At 37.7% G+C, this 19,726-nt stretch overlaps 1 protein-coding gene across 6 annotated transcripts in view; it reads left to right on the forward strand.

Annotated features, from left to right (window-relative positions):
- Cpeb1 (cytoplasmic polyadenylation element binding protein 1) overlaps positions 1-19,726 on the forward strand; it is a 108,114-nt gene that overhangs the window by 9,235 nt on the left and 79,153 nt on the right. For all 6 annotated transcript variants that reach the window (XM_052760021.1, XM_052760025.1, XM_052760016.1 and 3 more), the window contains exon 2: positions 11,586-11,760. Coding sequence is in view for 3 of the 6 variants with exons in the window: in XM_052760016.1 (XP_052615976.1) it covers positions 11,586-11,760 (175 nt within the window). In the remaining 3 variants the exon portion in view is untranslated. The remainder of the gene's footprint in view (positions 1-11,585; positions 11,761-19,726) is intronic.

Here is a 19,726-nt window from a genome sequence, read left to right on the forward strand (position 1 = left end):
ATGCATAGAAATAGTTAACAGTGAGGCATGGAGACAGCTCAGAAGGTATAGAAGCACTTGACACGGAGCCAAATGACCTGAGTTTGATCCCTACAACCCACATAGTAGAGGGAAGAGAATCAGTTCCCAAGAGTTATCCTCTGACCCTCACACATGTGCATGCACATACACATAGAGGAAGATAAGTGATTTTGTTTTTGTTTTTCGAGACAGGGTTTCTCTGTGTAGTTTTGGAACCTATCCTTGATCTCGCTCTGTAGGCCAGGCTGGCCCTGAACTCACAGAGATCCATCTGCCTCTGCCTCCCGAGTGCTGGGATTAAAGGCATGTGCCACCACCTCTTGTCAAGTATGATATTTTTCAAAGAATAGTTACATAATTCTAGTGAGAATATTAAAATCTGAAGAACAAGAAGACAATGATGATGAGAACAGCAAATACTCACTGATGGTCAGGTAATCCCAAAACCATGCTCAGATGAGGTTATTCACTAGAAGGGTTTGTAGGGATTAGAAAGTAGTTGTACCAGCGACTAAGATTTATTACAGTCAAAAGATAAAGAGAAGAACCATGAAAACGAGAGGACAGCAGTAAAAGCTACTATTTGAATTCTTTGCTATGTGTCTATAGTAGTATGAATAAATTGTGATTAACCACATATGTTAACATGAAGAAATTTCATACTGGCTGGTGTATACCTGTAATTATAGCTGCTTGGGAGATTGAGGCAGGCCAGCCTGGACACTTTAGACTCTCTCAAAAATTTGCTAAAAGGGTACTTATGTAGCTCAGTAATAGAGCTCTTTCAAGTCACAAGGCTTTAGGTTTAGTCCCAGTACTGGAATAATAATGAAGAAGTCACACCTCCTGGGTATGGGGTTGTACGCCTTTAATCCCATCTCTTGGAAGGCAGAAGCAGGTGGTTCTTTTGAGCTCTAGGGCAGCCTGGTCTACATACCAGGCCAGCTGAGGCTACATAGTGAGGCCCTTTCTCAAAAACAAAACAAAAATAATAGTAAAATTTAAAAAGCCAGACCCCCAGAGAACAAGATTACCTGTTATATGACAGGTATATGTGTTTAAAGAAGTTCAAAAATAGACAAAACTGGACTAGAATATGGCTTAGATGGTAGAGTGCTTGCCTGTCATGCATAAAGTGTCCTGGGATTTGATTCCTAGTACCACATAACACAGAGAGGCGTGCTTCATGCCTGTGATCCCAGCTCTTGGGGTGGTATAGGCAGAAAAATCAATTTTAGGGTCATTGAGACCAGCTTGAGATACATGGCACCTTGACTCAAAAATCACAAGTAAACATATGAACAAGCCAAATTGGTGACAACAGAAATGAATCTCCAGGCCATTGAAAAAAATGTTGTCTCTACAAACAGCATGGACACCACCTGGGAACAGGAAGATTGATCACTGGTTTCCACACATGCAACTGTACAGGCATGCAAACACACTCTGAACAGTAAGCCCTTGGAGGATGAACTGAAATGTAAAAATGGAGTATAGAGAATGGGAAAGAACACAGAAAAACCTAATGTAGAAGTGTTTTTATTTTGATATGTGTGGTGCTCAGATTTATACAAATATTCAAACATTTATTAAGTAAAATGCTTAATTTTCATGTCCTCTGCAGAGAGTGTGCTAGCTTTCAATTAAAATACTTAAAAAAAAGAAATCTAAGTTGGTTACTAAGATGAAGGGATTTTTCATGTTATGGTTAAGGAACTTAGTCTTTATGACAGAAATTCTCAGTGCTAGGTCTCCAAAGTCAAAAGTGTTTCATAATTCTAAAATAGCGTGGACTTTGACTTTTCCTTTCTTTTGAGACAGAATCCCATACCTCAAGTTGCTAGAAACTTACTGTGTAGCCCAGGTTGGCTTCAAACTTGTGACCCTCCTGCCTCAGCCTCCCAGATGCTGGGATTATAGGCATGTGCCACCACACTTGGTCCCAACAGTTGCTTTTAAAAACTGCATTGGTGTTTGTACTGATGATGCAGAAGTGGTAGGGGTAAATACAGCCACTGGCACCTTAGTAGGAATCATGGTAGTGCCATTAAATTGTGGCATCCATCATTTTATTATTCATACAAACCCCACAAGCCAGTTTTACATACAAATGTGCTTGAGGAAGCAATAACAAAATCAAGCTTACTAAATCTTTAGTATGTACTGTGACAAATGGGAAGCTAGTGGAGAACACTGTTACTTAGTATCTAGGTAGAGGTTGTCCAAGTATTTCTATGATTTTATTTCAAGAAAAATACATCCCCCACTTGAAAGAACACTGACGAACTAAGGTTGTTCATCTTGCCGTGTTTGCTGGACAGATTTTTTAAAATGAACAAAATGTGCCAGTCTCTTCATTAGAAAATGACTGACTGTGTTTATTGCCAGTGATAAAATTTGAGCTCAGAAGAAATTAGAATTTTGGAAAACATTTGACACTATATGTAATAAAAGACTCCTGATGAGAGTTGTACTATCAAAAAGTATGTTAAACTTACACTAGCTGAAGAATTTATTGAACCTGTGTTTACCGCATGATTGACATAAGGTATTATAAAGTCAAGTGTGGGTTAAAAAAAAAAGTCCATCCAAAATGTGAGTTTAACTTACAGATTTTAATCTAACAGCATCAGAAAGACACATCCATATGCTTTCAGTTGTCATGCTGTTACTAACTTTTAAGAAGTTAATGCTTATAAGGTTTGATGTATCAAAAAGGAATAATCAAAATTAACTGAAAATACCTTTTTCCAGTAACTAATCTGAAACTGGATATTCTTGATATTATTCAAAACAATGTATGTCAACAGGTTAAATAAAATGTAGCCAACTTCTATTAAATTAAAAAGTTGAGACAGGTCTGGACCGATGACGTAGCAGTTAAGAGCACTTGTTGCTCTTGCAGAGGGCCCAGGTTTGGTTCTCAGCACCTACATGATTGCTGACAACTGTCTGTAACTCCAGTTCCAGGAATACTTTACAATGTTAATTAAAAAAAAAAGTTGTTCCCCCCAAATTGACAGTTAATTACTGCAACAATGGCATCAAAAGGTTTTAATGAGAAAATACTAATAGGTAGGTCTATCTGCATTAAAGCTCTTGAGATCCATTCATAGAAATGTTAAGGGTGTAAAGAGTTCTGAGACTATAGTCCTATAAAGGAGGTTTTCCTATTTGTGTTTTTCAAAGATCTATTAATAGGAACATACAAGCAGAAAGAAAATATCCTGAAAGGTTCACGAATTGCCCATTGGATTTGATAGAGTACAGTGAACTTAAGAAAAAACATTCTACCTGTGATGGTTTGAATAAGAATGGCCCCCATAGACTCCTATATTTGAATGCTTTGTCACCAGGGAATGGCAGTATTTGAGAAGGCATAGGAGGTGTGGCTTTATTGAAGGAAGTGTCACTGGTTTCAAAAGCCTATGCCAGGCCCAGTCTCTCTCTGCTTGAGGATCAGGATGTAACTCTCAGCTACTGCCCCAGCGCCATGAGGATCACCATGCTCCCTGCCGTGATAATGATCTGAAACCTCTGAAACTGTAACCAAGCCCTCAATTAAAATGATTTCTTTTATAAGAGTTGCTTTAGTCATGGTATCTCTTCACAGCAGTAGAGTAGTGACTAAGACACTAACATGACATGTTGGGAAGGAGAGTGGCATCTGATGCTTAACTTTAAGGATTAAAGCGATGAACAAGGGTATGGGGTTTAGAGGGTAGTAGGTTTCTCTATAGAGAAACTGGAGGAAGGACTGGATGACTATCAGAGGGAGGAGTATGGGACTACAAGACACTGTAAACATTGAAGAGAGTTGATTCTATTCATAGAAAAGAAAAGATGAATGTGTAACAGGAATAACTATCAGGTCCCAAGGGTGTGAGGAAAGGTGGATGTCAAAACTGCTCTGTGATAGACCACACATTTCTTTGGTAACAGGAGAAAAAAGACAGTAATAGGACTTATGTCAAATTGGGGAGGGCTTGAATAGTACCTAGATGACCAGTTGTCTAGAGTCTTCTCTATCTTTTGACAATGATTTTTGAGACTGTCATAGATATATTGAAAATCTTGGCCAAAGTCACCCGGTTAAGAGAGCACTAGGATTAAAATTGAGACCCCAGACTTCAGATTCCCTCCCTTTTTTCTACACCAGGCAGCTTGAGAAACACTGGTGAGGAGCTAAAGACCAGGTCAGGAAACACCTCTGACATAACTGGAGCCTTGGAGTTTTGTTTAGGAGAAATTCTCTGTGCTCAGAACTTAAAACCCAAGTCCTGAGTAGTCATGAGCTTTGACAGAAGACAATTAGTGACTATCTGGATATTTCTAAAGCATAAGAAAGGAGTAATTACTATTTATGTAAGTATGATTAAGTTGGTAAAAATACCTGTAACAAAAATGTAGTATGGGTCTAACTTTCATAAAGTATCTGTATTGAGAGCTTGACAATACAACAGATATTAATGTTAGATACTGCTGCAAAGGTATAGATACAGGCAGTGGACAGCCTTACAGTTTATCAAATTGGGGAGATAGTGATGCTTACAGTTAACAGTGACTAGTATATATGGACAAGAGCTATAGTTACAGTGGTCATGTGCTGTCAACTATTTTTGAGCAATTTTGGTATTAAATATCTCCTTTTGGGGGCTGAGGAGATGGTTCAGCAGTTACTCTGCTCTTGCAGAGGAACCAAGTTTAGTTCCCAGCTCACAACTGCCTATAACTCCAGCTCTTGGTAGATCTGACACCTTCTTCTGGCCCCCATGGGCAACAGCATTCATGTGCATATACATCTGCACAAACATGTGCACTAACATGATTTAAAACTGAAAAATATTTAAAATGACTCCCTTACTGTTCTCACAAGTGTATTCTGGAGACTGTAGTTTTTAGACTGACAATAGAATTAATGAAGACTGAGTGATTGGTAGATACATCCTATGGAAGCATAAAAATAACCAAAGGAGAAAGTGGTTCCTGAGTTCAGTAGAGAAATTGAGTATAGGATCCCCCCAAAAAATGTCAAGAAAGACTTGGTTGGCTTTTGCAGCTATGAAATCATTGATTTAGGAGCTATATAATGTCAACTTTCTTGGGGCGGTGTGTTATAGATTGAAATATGAACAGAAGTAAATACTGGCTGTTCATAAAGCAGAAGAAATGGGCAGTGGATTGAGGAGAATGCTTTTAAGGTAGAAGGGCCTTGAACATACTTATACAATAAGGAGAAAGAGCTATTGTAGAAATGATGGAAGATCACGAATGAAGAAAAGAGGTCAAGGGTCTCTTGTGTCTGTTAATAGATTCACTTTCTCTTTCTGATGTGGTATTTATTCCTGGTGAAATATATTGTCTAATTATTGTTGGAGCACTTCTTTTCTTGAATGACCCATGTTTTATATATCTCCAGCACTTTGTTCTGCCTATTATGTTCTTTCTGATGTCTGCTTATTGAAATTTGTCATTTTCATTTTGCTCTAACTTAGAAGTTTTAATTGTGAAACCGTTCCTGACATTTTTATTTATTCCTTTCTTGAGCATTTTGTGTTTGTTTTCCACTGACCTAACTGAATTTACTTATCCCATTTAATGAATTCTTCTGAGACAGGGACTATGTTTTATCCATTTCTGTGATCTCAATTTCTAACCAGTAGTTTTTCAGTATTCATGAAATATTAGATTGAGCTGTGTGAAATTGCTATTTCCTTGGTTAAAATGATGCAGAGTATTACTGATTTCATAAGTACCAAAGTAATAAAAATTTACTCATTGTATTTTTGCGTAGACTTGAAAGATAGTGGGGGGGGCATGACTGTTCTTTTCCTCCCTCCCTCCCTCCCTCCCTCCCTCCCTCCCTCCCTCCCTCCCTCTCCCTCTCTTTCCTCCCAGTTTTCATACATACTATTTCATACGTATATGAATAGTATGAAAAACAATATATATGTATACTGTGTATATAGTATTAAGCATATTTCCTCTCACAACCTTCTAACCTACCTTTTTTTTGCACTTCCTCCTCTTCATATTTCCTTTTTTTGTTCTTTTTGAACAGTCTTACCATATAGTTGAGGATGACCCTGAACTCATCCTACCCAATCTCCTGATGGCAAAGCATTTAGACCATAAAGTTCAGCCATAAGTTTGACAATGAGTGACCTGGTGATTTAAAGCAAGCATAGAAATGTAGCTAGATTTGCATTCTTTTGCAAGGAAAACATGTTCCTAATTTGTCATCCCCAAATGATCTTTTTCTCTGTGTGGTTATTAATATAAGAGCTACTTAAAATTGTAGTAAGATATCTTCAAAATCTTGAATATAAATGTTCAGCTGTATATTTAGTGTAAGTCTAAGGCAAATTGCCAAGTATATTTCAGTATAATGTTCTTGGGAGGCATCTAAGTAGATTATTTTCTGTTACTTTGACTCATTTTTATTTTTTGGAGACAGGATTTCTCTGTGTAGCCTTGGCTGTCCTGGAACTCGCTCTGTAGGCTGGCCTTGAACTCACAGAGATCCACCTGCCTCTGCCTTCTGAGTGCTGGGATTAAGGTTGTGCATCACCACCACCTAGCTTGACTTAATATTTTTAAAAAGACCTGAATGTTCAAGACCTTAACTAAAAGAATCCAATTAAATGGAAAAGATCTTCTTTCCAGGAAAACAATTTAGTATAAACCCAGTTTTTTTTTTTTAGGAGATTCTCTAAATTCTAATCCATGGATTCCAGCTTTAAAACTCTTATCTGGAGGAGCAAACTGTGTATGTATCCTTTATAGACAAACTTGAATTTATTTTTTCTTTCTTTTTGATAGGGTCTCTCAATTAGGTAGACCAGGCTGGCCTCAACTAACAGAGATCTGTCTGTTTCTGCTTTCCACGTGCCAATGTTAAAGGCATGCACCACTACACCTGACCCAAACTTAAATTTCTTTCCTAGCTTTTTACAAGTCCATAGGGAACTAACAGTAATTTTCTTGAAGGCATCTCTAGTGTAGTTGTATTGTCGAGTAAAAGCAGACTGAATAAAATGGTAGTGCTTCAATCATTTATGAGAATTGAGTGTCATCCAGCCAGGATTTTGACCTGAGGAATGGTCACCATGTGCTTGGCTGAGAACATATACTATCTGAAAGCAAGGCCAGGGTTTTCCAGTAAAGCAGTTCTACATTTTTTCTACCATCTACACAATATAATTTTATCATTTTATTTTTGAGAAAACATAATCTGCATGGAATGGATTTACATTTTTACCCAGGTAGAGTGGTAAATGTCTATAATCCCAGCACTTGGGATATAGAGGCAGGAGGATCATGAGTTCTAGGCCATCCTGAATTACAAGATCCTGTCTCAAACCAAACACACTTTAGAAGAGTCATAATTGGTAGTTTGAAACCATAGGTGTAAAATGAAACAAAAGGAAAAAACCCACCTCATTTATGGTGAAATAAATAAATGTTTCTTGATGAAGGTGGCTTGAGTAATACATTGGAAGCATACTTACAATAGTGATACCATTACCTACTTAGAATGGGGCATCTTGTTCTTGGGCTTTTTTTTTTAACCTCAACTTAAGTCTTTTATTGTGGACAATAGTAAGTTATTTATTGAGAATTCCAGCCATTTAATATGTAATTTTATAATATAAACTCTGCCACTCACTTTTTTTTTTTATACCTTAGGTAACTAAGGCTCACAGTAATGTAAGGTGATATAAGGTGATATTTGTAACTCAGAGCCTGTGACTTTGTGTGTGTGTGTGTGTGTGTGTGTGTGTGTGTGTGTTTTAACGTAAGGGCTGACATTTTAGGGAAGGAATATTTCATTGTGCAAAAAGAAAAATGAAACTTTTGTAGACTGAACTTCTGGAGGGCCAGTTGAGGCTCAGAGCTATAGAAGACCACTGTTTTAGAGTATCAGTTGTTACCCCTGAGAATTGAGGCCTGGTCTAAAATAATTTGTGTTAGTAGATTCTTCATGGGACATTCTAATAACATGTAAGTAGGCAGAACTAGTTTTATCCTGAGGCCAATTTTTTACTGTATCATCAACTTTAAATTTTAAAAGAATTAGCATTTTTCTCTTTCTAGTGTTGCCAAGTAAACCTGTTAACTCTCGAGATAATGGTAGTTTATCCTAAGCTTTTGATTCATATAAAAGCTTAATTTTTTTGTCTATAATAAAAGACTTAAGTTGAGGTTAAAACAAAGCTTGCTGATGATCTCATTTCATGGCAAAATATACCAAAACAATAGAGGTTATCAGGCAATAGAAGATTATCTAAGAAAAGTTCTTGTTATAGTAAAACATTGGTCTAAATTCAGAACTACATTGCTAAAAAATAAACCAGTGGTTCTCAACCTTCCTAATACTGTGACCCTTTAATATGCAGTTTCTCATGTTGTGGTAACCCCCAACCATTATTTTGTTGTTACTTCATAACTGTAATTTTGTTACTCTTATGAATCATAATAATCTGATATACAACCCCAAAGGGATCGTGACCCACAGGTTGAGAACCACTGAGATAGACGATATAAAGTCAGTGGTACTCAACTATGGGAGTAGGTAGTTTCAGTTTTGAAAATGAGAAATAATGAATTCTTTTAATTGGTGTTTCAAAAGAATCAGTCTATTCTATGGTAGATTAAAGTTTTAGGTAGTTGTATTTGTATGATGTCTTCAGTGTTTTAATTAAGCTCTAAAGTCAATGATTAGGAATGGGTACCCAGGCAGAGAAGGGCCTAGGGTCATCAAATAGTTGCCTTAGCTTTCTTTGTCTTTTTTTTTTCCTTTTTAATTTTTCAAGACATGATTTCTCTGTGTAGCCTTGGTTGTCCTGGAACTCACTCTGTAAATCAGGCTGGCCCTGAACTCAGAGATCCTCCTGCTTCTGCTTCCCAAGGACTGGAATTAAAGACATGTACCATCACCACCCAGCAGTTGCTTTAGCTTTTAAATACATTTTTCCCTCATTTAATGAGCACATGAATCCTTTCTTCAAAGATCCCTGTAGTTGCCTCTGACTCATAGTGTAATTATATTAGTACTGATAGCATTAATTTGCTCAGCACATAATTAGGTGCCAGGCACTGTGGTAAGTACTACATGTGTATTAATTCAGACTCCATATGCCATAGTATTATACTTTCACGTGTAGTGTGCACATAAAGAAAGTAGTAGACTATTCTCCATCTAACAGTACTGGTTCACTTATCCCCCGGTGTGGCTATTCAAAGTAAACATTGATACTTACTGGTAAGATAAGCTATTCGGGGTATAAATTGAACACCTTGCTTATTTTTATTCTAATTGCACAGTCACTTTAAACAAGACCTTTACTTTGTTGTACATAAGGAAGGGGGCATGCCAGATGACATTTGCCCCATTTAGGAATATGATGTGTCCTCTTAATGGTATTAGGAGTGAGGCAAAGTGGCTAGATTGATTCTTTAAATTAGATTTTTTTCAGGCTACTTGAAATAATAAGCATTTTAGACCTTCCTCGTAAGGACTGAATTTCTCTGAGAAATGCACAAGCCTGCATGTGTCCCCTCATTGGTTCTCGTCTCTCCTGCAACTGCTGTCAGTCTATTAAGACTTACAAACAGTTAATCTTTTTCTCATCCTCAGATGTGGCCAAGATCCTGAGATTTTATTTGTAGTCCTTGTATTATATAGTAAACAAAAATTAGGTGTTTTTTTTCATTGTTAAAGCATGCTTTAAATTTTTTGGTAGCATCTAATGTAGAAGACACTGCTAACTACTTAACTTGGTTTATGAGGCCTTTCTAGTCTCTTCCTTACCTAACACTATACCATACTGGAACACTTTTGATAATGCTTCCCTGTTTTCTGTGTTGTTCTTTAGACTTGTCCTTTATCCAGCTCTCAAACACATTGTGGATTAGAGGGCAGACTTTGTTTACAGCATGTTGTAGTTTGTGTTGTGTTTATTTATAGCATGATCAGATCTTAGTTCATTGTCCAAACTTTAAAATTGAATCTTTGCCTCACTTATTGACCCTTGAGGTGTTGCCTATAGATAGAGGACAATTATTTAATGTTTATTAGGCAGTGTTTGTTAAGCAGATTTATGTGTGCTTCCAATGACTGCATTCCCTTTGGATGCTATTGGTTCCATGTTTTGATTCTTGCCACATCCTCTCTTGCAATTATATCTTTAGTGTCTAGACAACTGCTGTATGTCAGGCACCATGCTTTATAAAAGTCATCCAAAAGTTGGTTTACTCATTTCACACAGAGGGAAACAGACACAGGCTGGCATCACACAGCAAATACATGATAGAGCCATAAATTTCAAACAGCCTTACTGAGGTAATGTATATATCATAAAGTTCACCTTTCAGTGAACAGTTGTATCTAGAGGGGTAAACATTTTTGTAGTGCTGAAGATTGAACCTGGGGCCTTGAGTGTATTAGATAAGCATACCACTGAAAAAACTCCAAGCCTTTTTATTTTTTTGAGGTAGTTTCACTAAATGAATTTGTGATCCTCATGCCTCAACCTTTCCAAATAGCTGGAATTACAGATTTGTGTCATCAGGTTTGGCCAGTGAGTTATTTTATGTATGTGAATATTGTGCCTACAGGTATATCTTGTATCATCTTCCTGCCATGCCCACTGAGGCCAGAAGAGGGTATAAGACACCCTGGGACAGGAGTTCACAGATGGTTATGAACTTTCATGTGGGTGCTGAGAATTGAACCTAAGTCCTGGGAATAGCAGTCAGTGTTCTTAAATGCTAAGCCATCACTACAGCCCCTCTCCCCAAATATAAATAAGTAATCTCCGGTCTATGACACACACACACACACACACACACACACACACACACACACACACACACACACACATGCAATTAATTTTTAAAAGAAAGTAATAAAGTTCAAAATGACATTTTCATACATTTTTCTCCATTATCCTCTCTTGTCCCCCTCACATATCTGTTGACACCCTTCTTCTTAGTCACCCATTTTTTTTCTTGTTTTTCTATTCTGGTGACCTGGTGTGTTTAATTAGGGTTTTTACATAGGTGAAGGGTTATTTACAGGCGCATGGAAAATTTAACCAGTGGAGACACCACTGATGAAAATGTTTCTGTCTCCCTTAATATGTTATCTTTTTTGTGACTGGCTTCTTTCACATTTTAAAGGTTTACCCATATTGTATTATGTCTCAGTACATTTCTTTATGTCAAACAATATTCCATTGTGTTGATATACTGAAGATTTGAACCAAGTCTGTCTGGTTCTGAAGTTCATGTTATTGTTACTATGTCGTGTTAATTATTGTGTGTGTACTGCTGGATTAAGAGGTTCTTGAGAAAATTATCTTTATACTTAAATTGGTACCCATAGTCTTCTGAATACTTTGTTCATAATAAACATTGATTTAGTGCTTGATATGTAGGCAATAAACTGAAGTCCTAGTTACTTTTTAAAATTCATGGTATTATTTAAAATAACAGGGTCAAGTCTGTTTATTATTCTGTATGAGTATAAAAAACCTAAGCATGTTTTTTTCCATGTCTAGGAAGAAGAAACGGGAAGAATAAAAGATTGCTGGGACAACCAGGATGTTCCTGCACTGTCTACATGTAGCAATGCCAGTATCTTTCGAAGGATAAATGCCATTTTGGATGATTCATTGGACTTCAGTAAAGTCTGTACAACACCCATAAATCGAGGAATTCATGATCATTTGCCAGGTAATTGAGATTTGAAAATTGGGATGCACTGGGCTAGTCCAAAGTAGTGCATGCTAGAGGTCTTCATTGAGAGGCCTATGAAGAACACACTGAGTCCCTGGCAGTACTTGCCCATTTCATGATTTGCATTATGGATTGGACCCCCTTATGCTTAGAGACTGCCTGTGATTAGAATAAAGATAATCTGTTTTGTGTGGTGCACAGGAAGGGTTGAATTAAAAAGACTGAAAGTAGCAGTATTTGTATGTGGGTTGTTGTTGTTGGTGGTGGTGCAGGTGTAGACATGTAATTCCAGCTCTTAGGAGGTGGAAACATGGAGAAATATAAGTTTGGGGACTGCCTTGGCTACATAGTAATTTCAAGTCCAGCATAAGATAACTAGCAAGGCCTTTCTCAGAAATACAAAGCAAACCACCAAGTGTGAATCTGGGTTTTAGCTCCAGGACCACAAAGGAGTATAATGTGAATCATACTGTTCAAGATTTGGGGTAGCTATTTAAGTTGTGGGGCTGGAGGCATGGCTGAGTTGTTAAAAGTACTTGGCTCTTACAGAGGACCTGGGTTTGGTTCCCAGCACCAACATCAGGCTGCATACAACACTTGTAACTGCAGTTCTAGGGAATCTGACACCCTATCTGGTCCTTCAGGGCACTAGGCACACACAGGGTGCATATACATATGTCTAAGCACTCACATATACACATAAAAATCTTTAAAAAAAAGTTAGAGTTGAAATTTAATATTTAGTTCAGCATACATAAAATACTGCCTTGTCAACATATAATCAGTATAAAAATGTTCTAGTAAGCAGTATTCCTCCTCCATCACTCTCTGCCTTATTCCTCTAAGCACAAGGTCTTTTCTTTCACTGAACCTGGAGCTCATTGTATTTTGGTGTCCTTGCTACCAGTTTCCTGATAGACTGGTAGCTAACAGTATCCAACAGTCCTGTTCCACCCTTTCCCAGCACTGACATTATAGGTACATATATATGGCCACCTATAGCTTCTTATATGGGTGACATGGATCTGAACTCAGGTTCTCATGCCTGTGTAGCAATCCCTCTTACCCACTAAACCATATGCCTAGCTCAGCTCTATCTCTTATTAGTACTAAGACTTGAGAATGAAGTGAATTTGTCATAGTTGATTAATTACATTTCAAATACTAAGTAACTGCATGTGACTGGTAGCAACTATATTGCATGGTGCGGCCTTTAAAACATGACTGCAGGTCAACAGACATGTAGTTTTCCTATATAGGAGACTGCTGATTAGTAGGGGAGGGGCAGCTCTTGAGGATAATGCTTGCAAAGTATGGATGCCTTGACAGTGTTCCATAATCTTTTGTGGGAGTTGTAACATGTTTTAAGAATGTTGATGGAATATTTTGTTTGAATCATTTTAGAAGAATACCTTTTTTGTAACAGGTCTTTCTTTGGACCACCAGATCCCAAATAACAACACAGAGACTTTTTATTAACTGTGAAAGCTTGGTCTTAGCTTAGGCTTGTTCCCAACTAGCTCTTAAAACTTAAATTAACCCGTGTATATTAATCTATGTTATACCATGTTGCTTGTTACCTCTCCTCAGTACCATACATCCAACTTCCTCCACATCTGTCTGGCGAATCTCTCCTTTCTCAGATTCTTTCCCAGAGTTCCTCTCTCTGTCCAGAAGTCCCGTCTATCCTCTCCTGCCTAGCTGTTGGCTGTTCAGCTCTTTATTAAACCAATCAGAAGGTGCTTTAGGTAGTGAGGTAAAACAGAGTTATGTTGTTTGCAGGAAAACTGATACAAATGAAGATAAACGTATTAAGTGAATTAATCCAGTCTCAGCAAGACAAATCTTTTATTTCATATATAGACCCTATATTTTTGTATAGGTACATAAAAATAATGTATGTATGCATGACACGAAAGTAGAAGCAAAACTGTCTAGGAGAATAAATGAACAAGAGTTTTTCTTTGTTATTCTGCTCTTTCTGAGTTCACAGATAACACAAGGAAGGGGAGCTGGATTTTAGAACTCCCAGGAGTAATATATATCTGGGTCATATGGTAAATCTGGTTTTTTTTTAGGAACATCCATATTTATTTCCATAGTGGCTAGATTATTTTATATTCTTACCAGCACTGTATAAAGTGTTACTTTTTGTCCACATACTAGTTAGCATTTGTTGTTGGTTTTTGTTTTTGGTTTGTTTTTTTTTTTTTTTTTTTTTTTTTGGTTTTTTCGAGACAGGGTTTCTCTGTGTAGCTTTGTGCCTTTCCTGGAACTCACTTGGTAGCCCAGGCTGGCCTCGAACTCACAGAGATCCGCCTGGCTCTGCCTCCCAAGTGCTGGGATTAAAGGCGTGCGCCACCACTGCCCGGCTTTGTTTTATTTTAAAATGTGTGTTTGTACACCATCAAGTGCAAGTGTTCATGGAAGCCAGAGGTGTTGGATTCCCTGGAGCTGAAGTTACAAGGTAGTTGTGAGCTGCCAGATGTGGGTGCTGGGAAATAGGGTGCTGGCAAACAAACTGGTCTTTAGTAAGAGCAATAAGAACTTTTAACCCAAGAGCCGTATTACAACCCTGTTTGTTTTCTTTCCTTCCCTTCCTTCCGCTTCCACTTCCCCATTCCCTCTTCTCTTTTCTTTTCCTTTCTTTCTTCCTTCCTTTGTCTGTCCATCCATCTATCTGTCCATCCGTCTGTCTGTCTTTTGGAGTTGGAGACAGGGTCTCAGATATAGCCTTGATTGGCCTGGAATTTGCTATGTTGACCTCAAACTCAAGAGATCTGCCTACCTCTGCCTCCTGAGTGCTGGGATTAAAGGTGTGCACCACAACACTTGGCTTCATTAACTCATTTTTAAATTATTCTAGGTTTAATTCTCTGTCTTATGTGTAGCTAGCAAAGACTTTCTCCCATTCTGTAGGCTCTCTCTTCATATGGTTAACTGTTTGCTTTGCTGTATAGAAACTTTATAATTTCATGAGATCCCAGTTGTCAATATTTTTTAAGCAAATGGAATCCTATTCGGAAGTCCTTGCCTACATCTGTATCTGGTAGTATTTTCTCTGCTTTTCACTAGCAGTTTCAGAGTCTTGGTTATTTCATTCAGGTCTTTGATCCATTTGGAATTGATTTTTATTCAAGGCAAGATATAGGGATCTGGTTTCATTCTTCTACATGAGGATATCCAGTTTCCCCAGCATCATTTGTTGAAGAAGCTGTCTTTTTTCTGATGTTGTTTCTGGTATCTTTTAAAAATCAGGTGGCTCTAGTTATATCTGGGTCCTCTGTTGTAGTCCATTGATCTACATGTATGATTTTGTGCAGTGTAATGCAGTTTTTGTTACTACAGCTCAGTAGTATAACCTGAATCAGCTATAGTGATACTTCCAGGATTATTATCTTGCTCAGAATTGCTTTAACTATTTGTACTCTTCTGTGCTTTCATATGAATTTTAAAGCAGTTTTTTCCCAGTTTCTGTTACAATAGCATTAGAATTTTAATGGAAGTTGCGTTGAATCTATAGTTTGCTTTAGCAGTATAGTCATTTTCACATTATTTTTTACAATTCGTGTGCACCATTGTTTACCTTTATGCTTAGATTTACAGCCCACCTGAAATCTAGTTTTGTGTAAGGTTAGAGAGTAAAGATTCATTTGTTTTATATTGTTAGCCAGTAGCCAGTTGACCCAGCACCGTGTGTGTGTGTGTGTGTGTGTGTGTGTGTGTGTGTGTGTGTGTGTGTGTGTGTATGTGTATGTATGTGTGTGTGTGTGTTGGGGGAATCCTGTGTGTTAATGTGTTTTACTGGAAATTAAAGATCTTACCTATATTGCTTGCTTGCTTGCTGCTTGCGCTCTCTCTCTCTCTCTCTCTCTCTCTCTCTCTCTCTCTCTCTCTCTCTCGTGTGTGTGTGTGTGTGTGTGTGTGTGTGTGTGTGTGTGTGTGTGTGTGTGTGTAATCCTGTATATTATGTGTTTTACTGGAAATTGAAGACTTACCTATATTTCTGGGTAAGTGCACCATCAATAAGCTATACCCACAGTCCAGAAGAGTATTCTGGAAGTGTGTTTCAGGGTTGAACTGACAATTGGCTTGAATTCTGTCTGGCTAGAAATATTCTGTTCTTGGGCCAATGAGATGGCTTAGCAGATAAACAGTTTGCTGTCAAGCCTTACGATGTAAGTTTGACCTCCTGAGCCCTCATGGTAGAAGAAGCAACTCTTGTAAGGTGCCTCCTAACCACCACATATGCACCATGACACATGTGCAACACACACATACACATAACAATAAAAATTGTACAAAAAGAACTACCCTATTTGTGTGTAAGAGTGGCTTGATTATCACCTCTGAAACCTTTCTCAGTCTTCTGCCTCCCGTGTTTTACTATCTGTGTGACTTGGGGATGAAGTAGGTTCTTTGCTCTTTCTGTTTGTGGATATAGTCTCAAAATAGGGAAGGGAGGAAGAGGAACGGTTTTTTTTGGGGAAAAAAATCTTCAGTCTGCCCATTTCATAATAAGTTTACACAAAATGGTACAAGCTCTGACACAGGTGACCAGAAACAAATCCTAGTTTTGCTGCTTGTTTGCTTTGAGTTCAAGCCTGGGAACAGTAACAGTACTCATTTAGAGAGGTTTGTGAAACTTGGATGTTGTTTTTGAATGTGTTGACATGTAGTTGTTTTGACTGTTAAAACATTGGTGCTATGAACATTGTTGTACATAAATCCTGAAATGCAAATTATCTAGGATGTACACTCTGGTGAAGAATATTTAGGTATGGGAGTCTGTTAAATTAATGACATCAAAATTTCTCTAAAAGAGGTTGGACCAATTTTCATTCCCACCAGAAGGGTACATCAGTACTTGCTGCATGACATCCTTATCTATTACTCGTTCTCAAATGGCCGTTTTTGAGGAGTGCAGTGATACCATATATAGATTCTTGTTGGCTTGCTCTTTGTTTTTGAGACATGGAGCCATAGCTGGCTTCAACTGATCCTCTACCTCAGCTTCCAAAGTGCTGGGGTTATGGCATGCACCACCAACATAGCCACATATGGTTTTAATTTTGTATTTTCCTGATTGCTGCTTTGGTTGGACACCTTCAATTTTTTTGGCCATTTGAAATATTGTTCCATACCATGCTTGTGCATGTCCTTGTGCATTCTCACTGGGAAAATAAGTTTTATAGGCATTCTAGTTTATTCTGCAGTGAATTTGTTAGATATATGCAGTTATTCTTCCACTTTTGATTTACCTTTTTGGCTAATGTTGTCTCTTGGAGAACATAAGTTATTCATTTTAAGATAATTCCAGTGTATTGATACTTATAGTTAGCATTTTTATTTCATAGTTAAACTTTGTCCTTTTCAAGGACATAAATATTTTGTGTTATCTTTGTAAAACTTTGATCTATTTTTTTATTAATGATATAAATGTTACTTAAATTTTTTTTTATTTTACATACTGATCACAGTTTCCCCTCCATCTTCTTCTCCTGTTCCCTGCCCCCACCTCCTGTCTATATCCCCCTCCACTCCTCAGAAAGGGTAAGGCCTCCAGTGGGAGTCAACAAAGCATGGCATACCTAGTTGAGGCAGGACCAAGCTCCAGCCTGAGTCAAGGCTGAGGGAGGCATCCCACCATAGGGAATAGATTCCAAAGAGCCAGTTCATGCTTCAGGGACAGGTCCTGGTCCCATTACTAGGGGCCCCACAAAAGACCAAGCTATACAATTCACCCACATGCAGAGGGCTTAGGTCAGGCCCATGCAGGCTTCCTAGCTGTTGGTCTAGAGTCCATGAGCTCCCAGGAGCTTAGGCCAGCTGTCTCTGTGGGTTTCCCTGTCATGATCTTGACCAACCTGGCTCTTAAAATTCCTCCTCCCTCTTTTCAACAGGACTCCTGGAGCTAGGTTCAATGCTTGGCTGTGGATCTCTGCATCTGCTTCTATCAGTTACTGGATGAAGTTCTATGATGACAGTTAGGGTAGTCACCAGTCTGATTACAGGGGAAGGCCAGTTCAGGCACCCTCTCCACTATTGTTAGGAGTCTTAGCTGGGGTCATCCTTGTGGATTCCTGGGATTTTTCCCTGGCACCAGATTTCTCTCTAACCTCATAATGGCCCCTCTATCAAGATAGCTCTTTCTCGTTACTCTTCTTACTTAATTTTTTTAAGATTTATTTTTATTTATGTATATATGTGTTTGTGTGATTATATGCCACTTATGTACACATACCGGAAGACGCCAGAAGAGGACATCAGATCCCCTGGAGCTGGAGTTAACATGCAGTTATGAGCTGCCAGTATGAGTGATGGGAATCAAACTCTGGTCTTCTGCAAGAGCAGGAAGTGCTCTTAACCACTGAGCCATATCTCCATTACCCCCCTGCATTTTTCTTATTTCTTAGTTGTTGGCTAGTATATAGGAAGATAAGCTTTTTGTACATTAACACTATAGTCTGTAACTTTGTTAAGTTCATTTATAGATGCTATTACCTATGTCTTTATAGATTGTTCAGAGCGTCTATATATATATTATCATTATGTTGTCTGAAGATTATGGTAATTTCAGTTCTTTTTATTCCTTTTTGTCATAACTTTTCCTCCTACTCTCTTGTAATCCAAGGTTAACTAGAAATGATAGTATAAGCATTTTTGTGTTACTTTGTAGTCTTGGAGAGGAGTGATGAGTGTTGAGGGTTTGAACATTTAAACAGTAGGTATGCTGGGGGTTGTGGATATTCTTTAAATGATTAAGGAAATAATTTTCAGTTTTCTCAGTAGGTTTTTAAAGACAAACCATGAGTGTTTTTTTTGTTTTGTTTCCTTACAGAATTTTTGCTTTGTATCCCAGGCTGGCTTGGAGCTGGCCCTGCAGCTCAGGTTGTCCTCAAGTTCACAGCATTCCTCATGTCTCAGCCTCTTGAGGCTTGAATTACAGGTGTGAGCTACCATGCCCAGCTAATGAACAGGGTTTTAAGTTACATTAATTTTTTGTTTGTTAATTTACTTTTATGCTTACTTCTAGGGCTGGGAGTACATCTCAGTGGTAGTGTGCCTGCCTAGCATCCAAGTTCAGTCTCCGGTATTGAAAAAAAATATGACTAGAAAGCAAATTGAAATTAACCAATCAACAAACATAGTCTTAGCTCTATAATGTGTAAACATTCAGGAAAGAATACTAAAGTAAAACCAAATTTTCATCCCTTCAGTAAATCCAAATTCTTCACAATATTTTATTTATTATGCTGCTAAATTTGATTTTCGTACATGTTGTCCCTAAGATTTTTGTGTCCATGCACTTTCGAAATTATCTTGTATTTACCCTTAATGTATCTTGGATGTCAGTCGTGTTAGCTCCTTGTGTTAGCAAATTAGAAATTTCCTTTTATTTCCTGTTCTTTCTAAGTTGTATAAAAACTGTGATGTTACTGCTTAAGTTTTGATAAAATTTATTGATGAAACTGTCTGGATATGGAATGCTTTTTGCTTTCTAAGGTAAATTTTTAAAATAGAGAAGTATTAGACTCTGTGTTCTAAGTTTTGGTAAGTTTTTCTAGGAATGTTTCTATTTCCTTTACATAGTTCATTGATACAAATTTATATGTAATTGCTTCTTTTAATCTTTTGAATTACCAGTATTCTTGATACTATTAGATATTTTCCTGACTTTTTGTTAAAATTTTAAAATAAGATCTTGGCTTTGGTTTCCCCGTTCTATTATGAAGTTATTTGTGTGTGTTGGGGGCAGGGGTGGTGGTGCTGGGGTATCGCTTACTGGTAAAGTGTGCAAGACTCTGGCTTCAGTCCCCATTATGGGGCATGGTAGGGAGATCATTGCTTTGAGCATCATTGAATTTCTCATCATTGCTATTTTTATGCCTAGTGTTTCTAATGCTTTCTTTGGACTTAGTACTTTTTTTTTTTTGGTTTTTCGAGACAGGGTTTCTCTGTG

Source organism: Peromyscus californicus, unplaced genomic scaffold (assembly GCF_007827085.1).
Source record: "Peromyscus californicus insignis strain IS unplaced genomic scaffold, ASM782708v3 Scaffold_4__1_contigs__length_199733344, whole genome shotgun sequence".
Classification (NCBI taxonomy): Eukaryota; Metazoa; Chordata; class Mammalia; order Rodentia; family Cricetidae; genus Peromyscus; species Peromyscus californicus.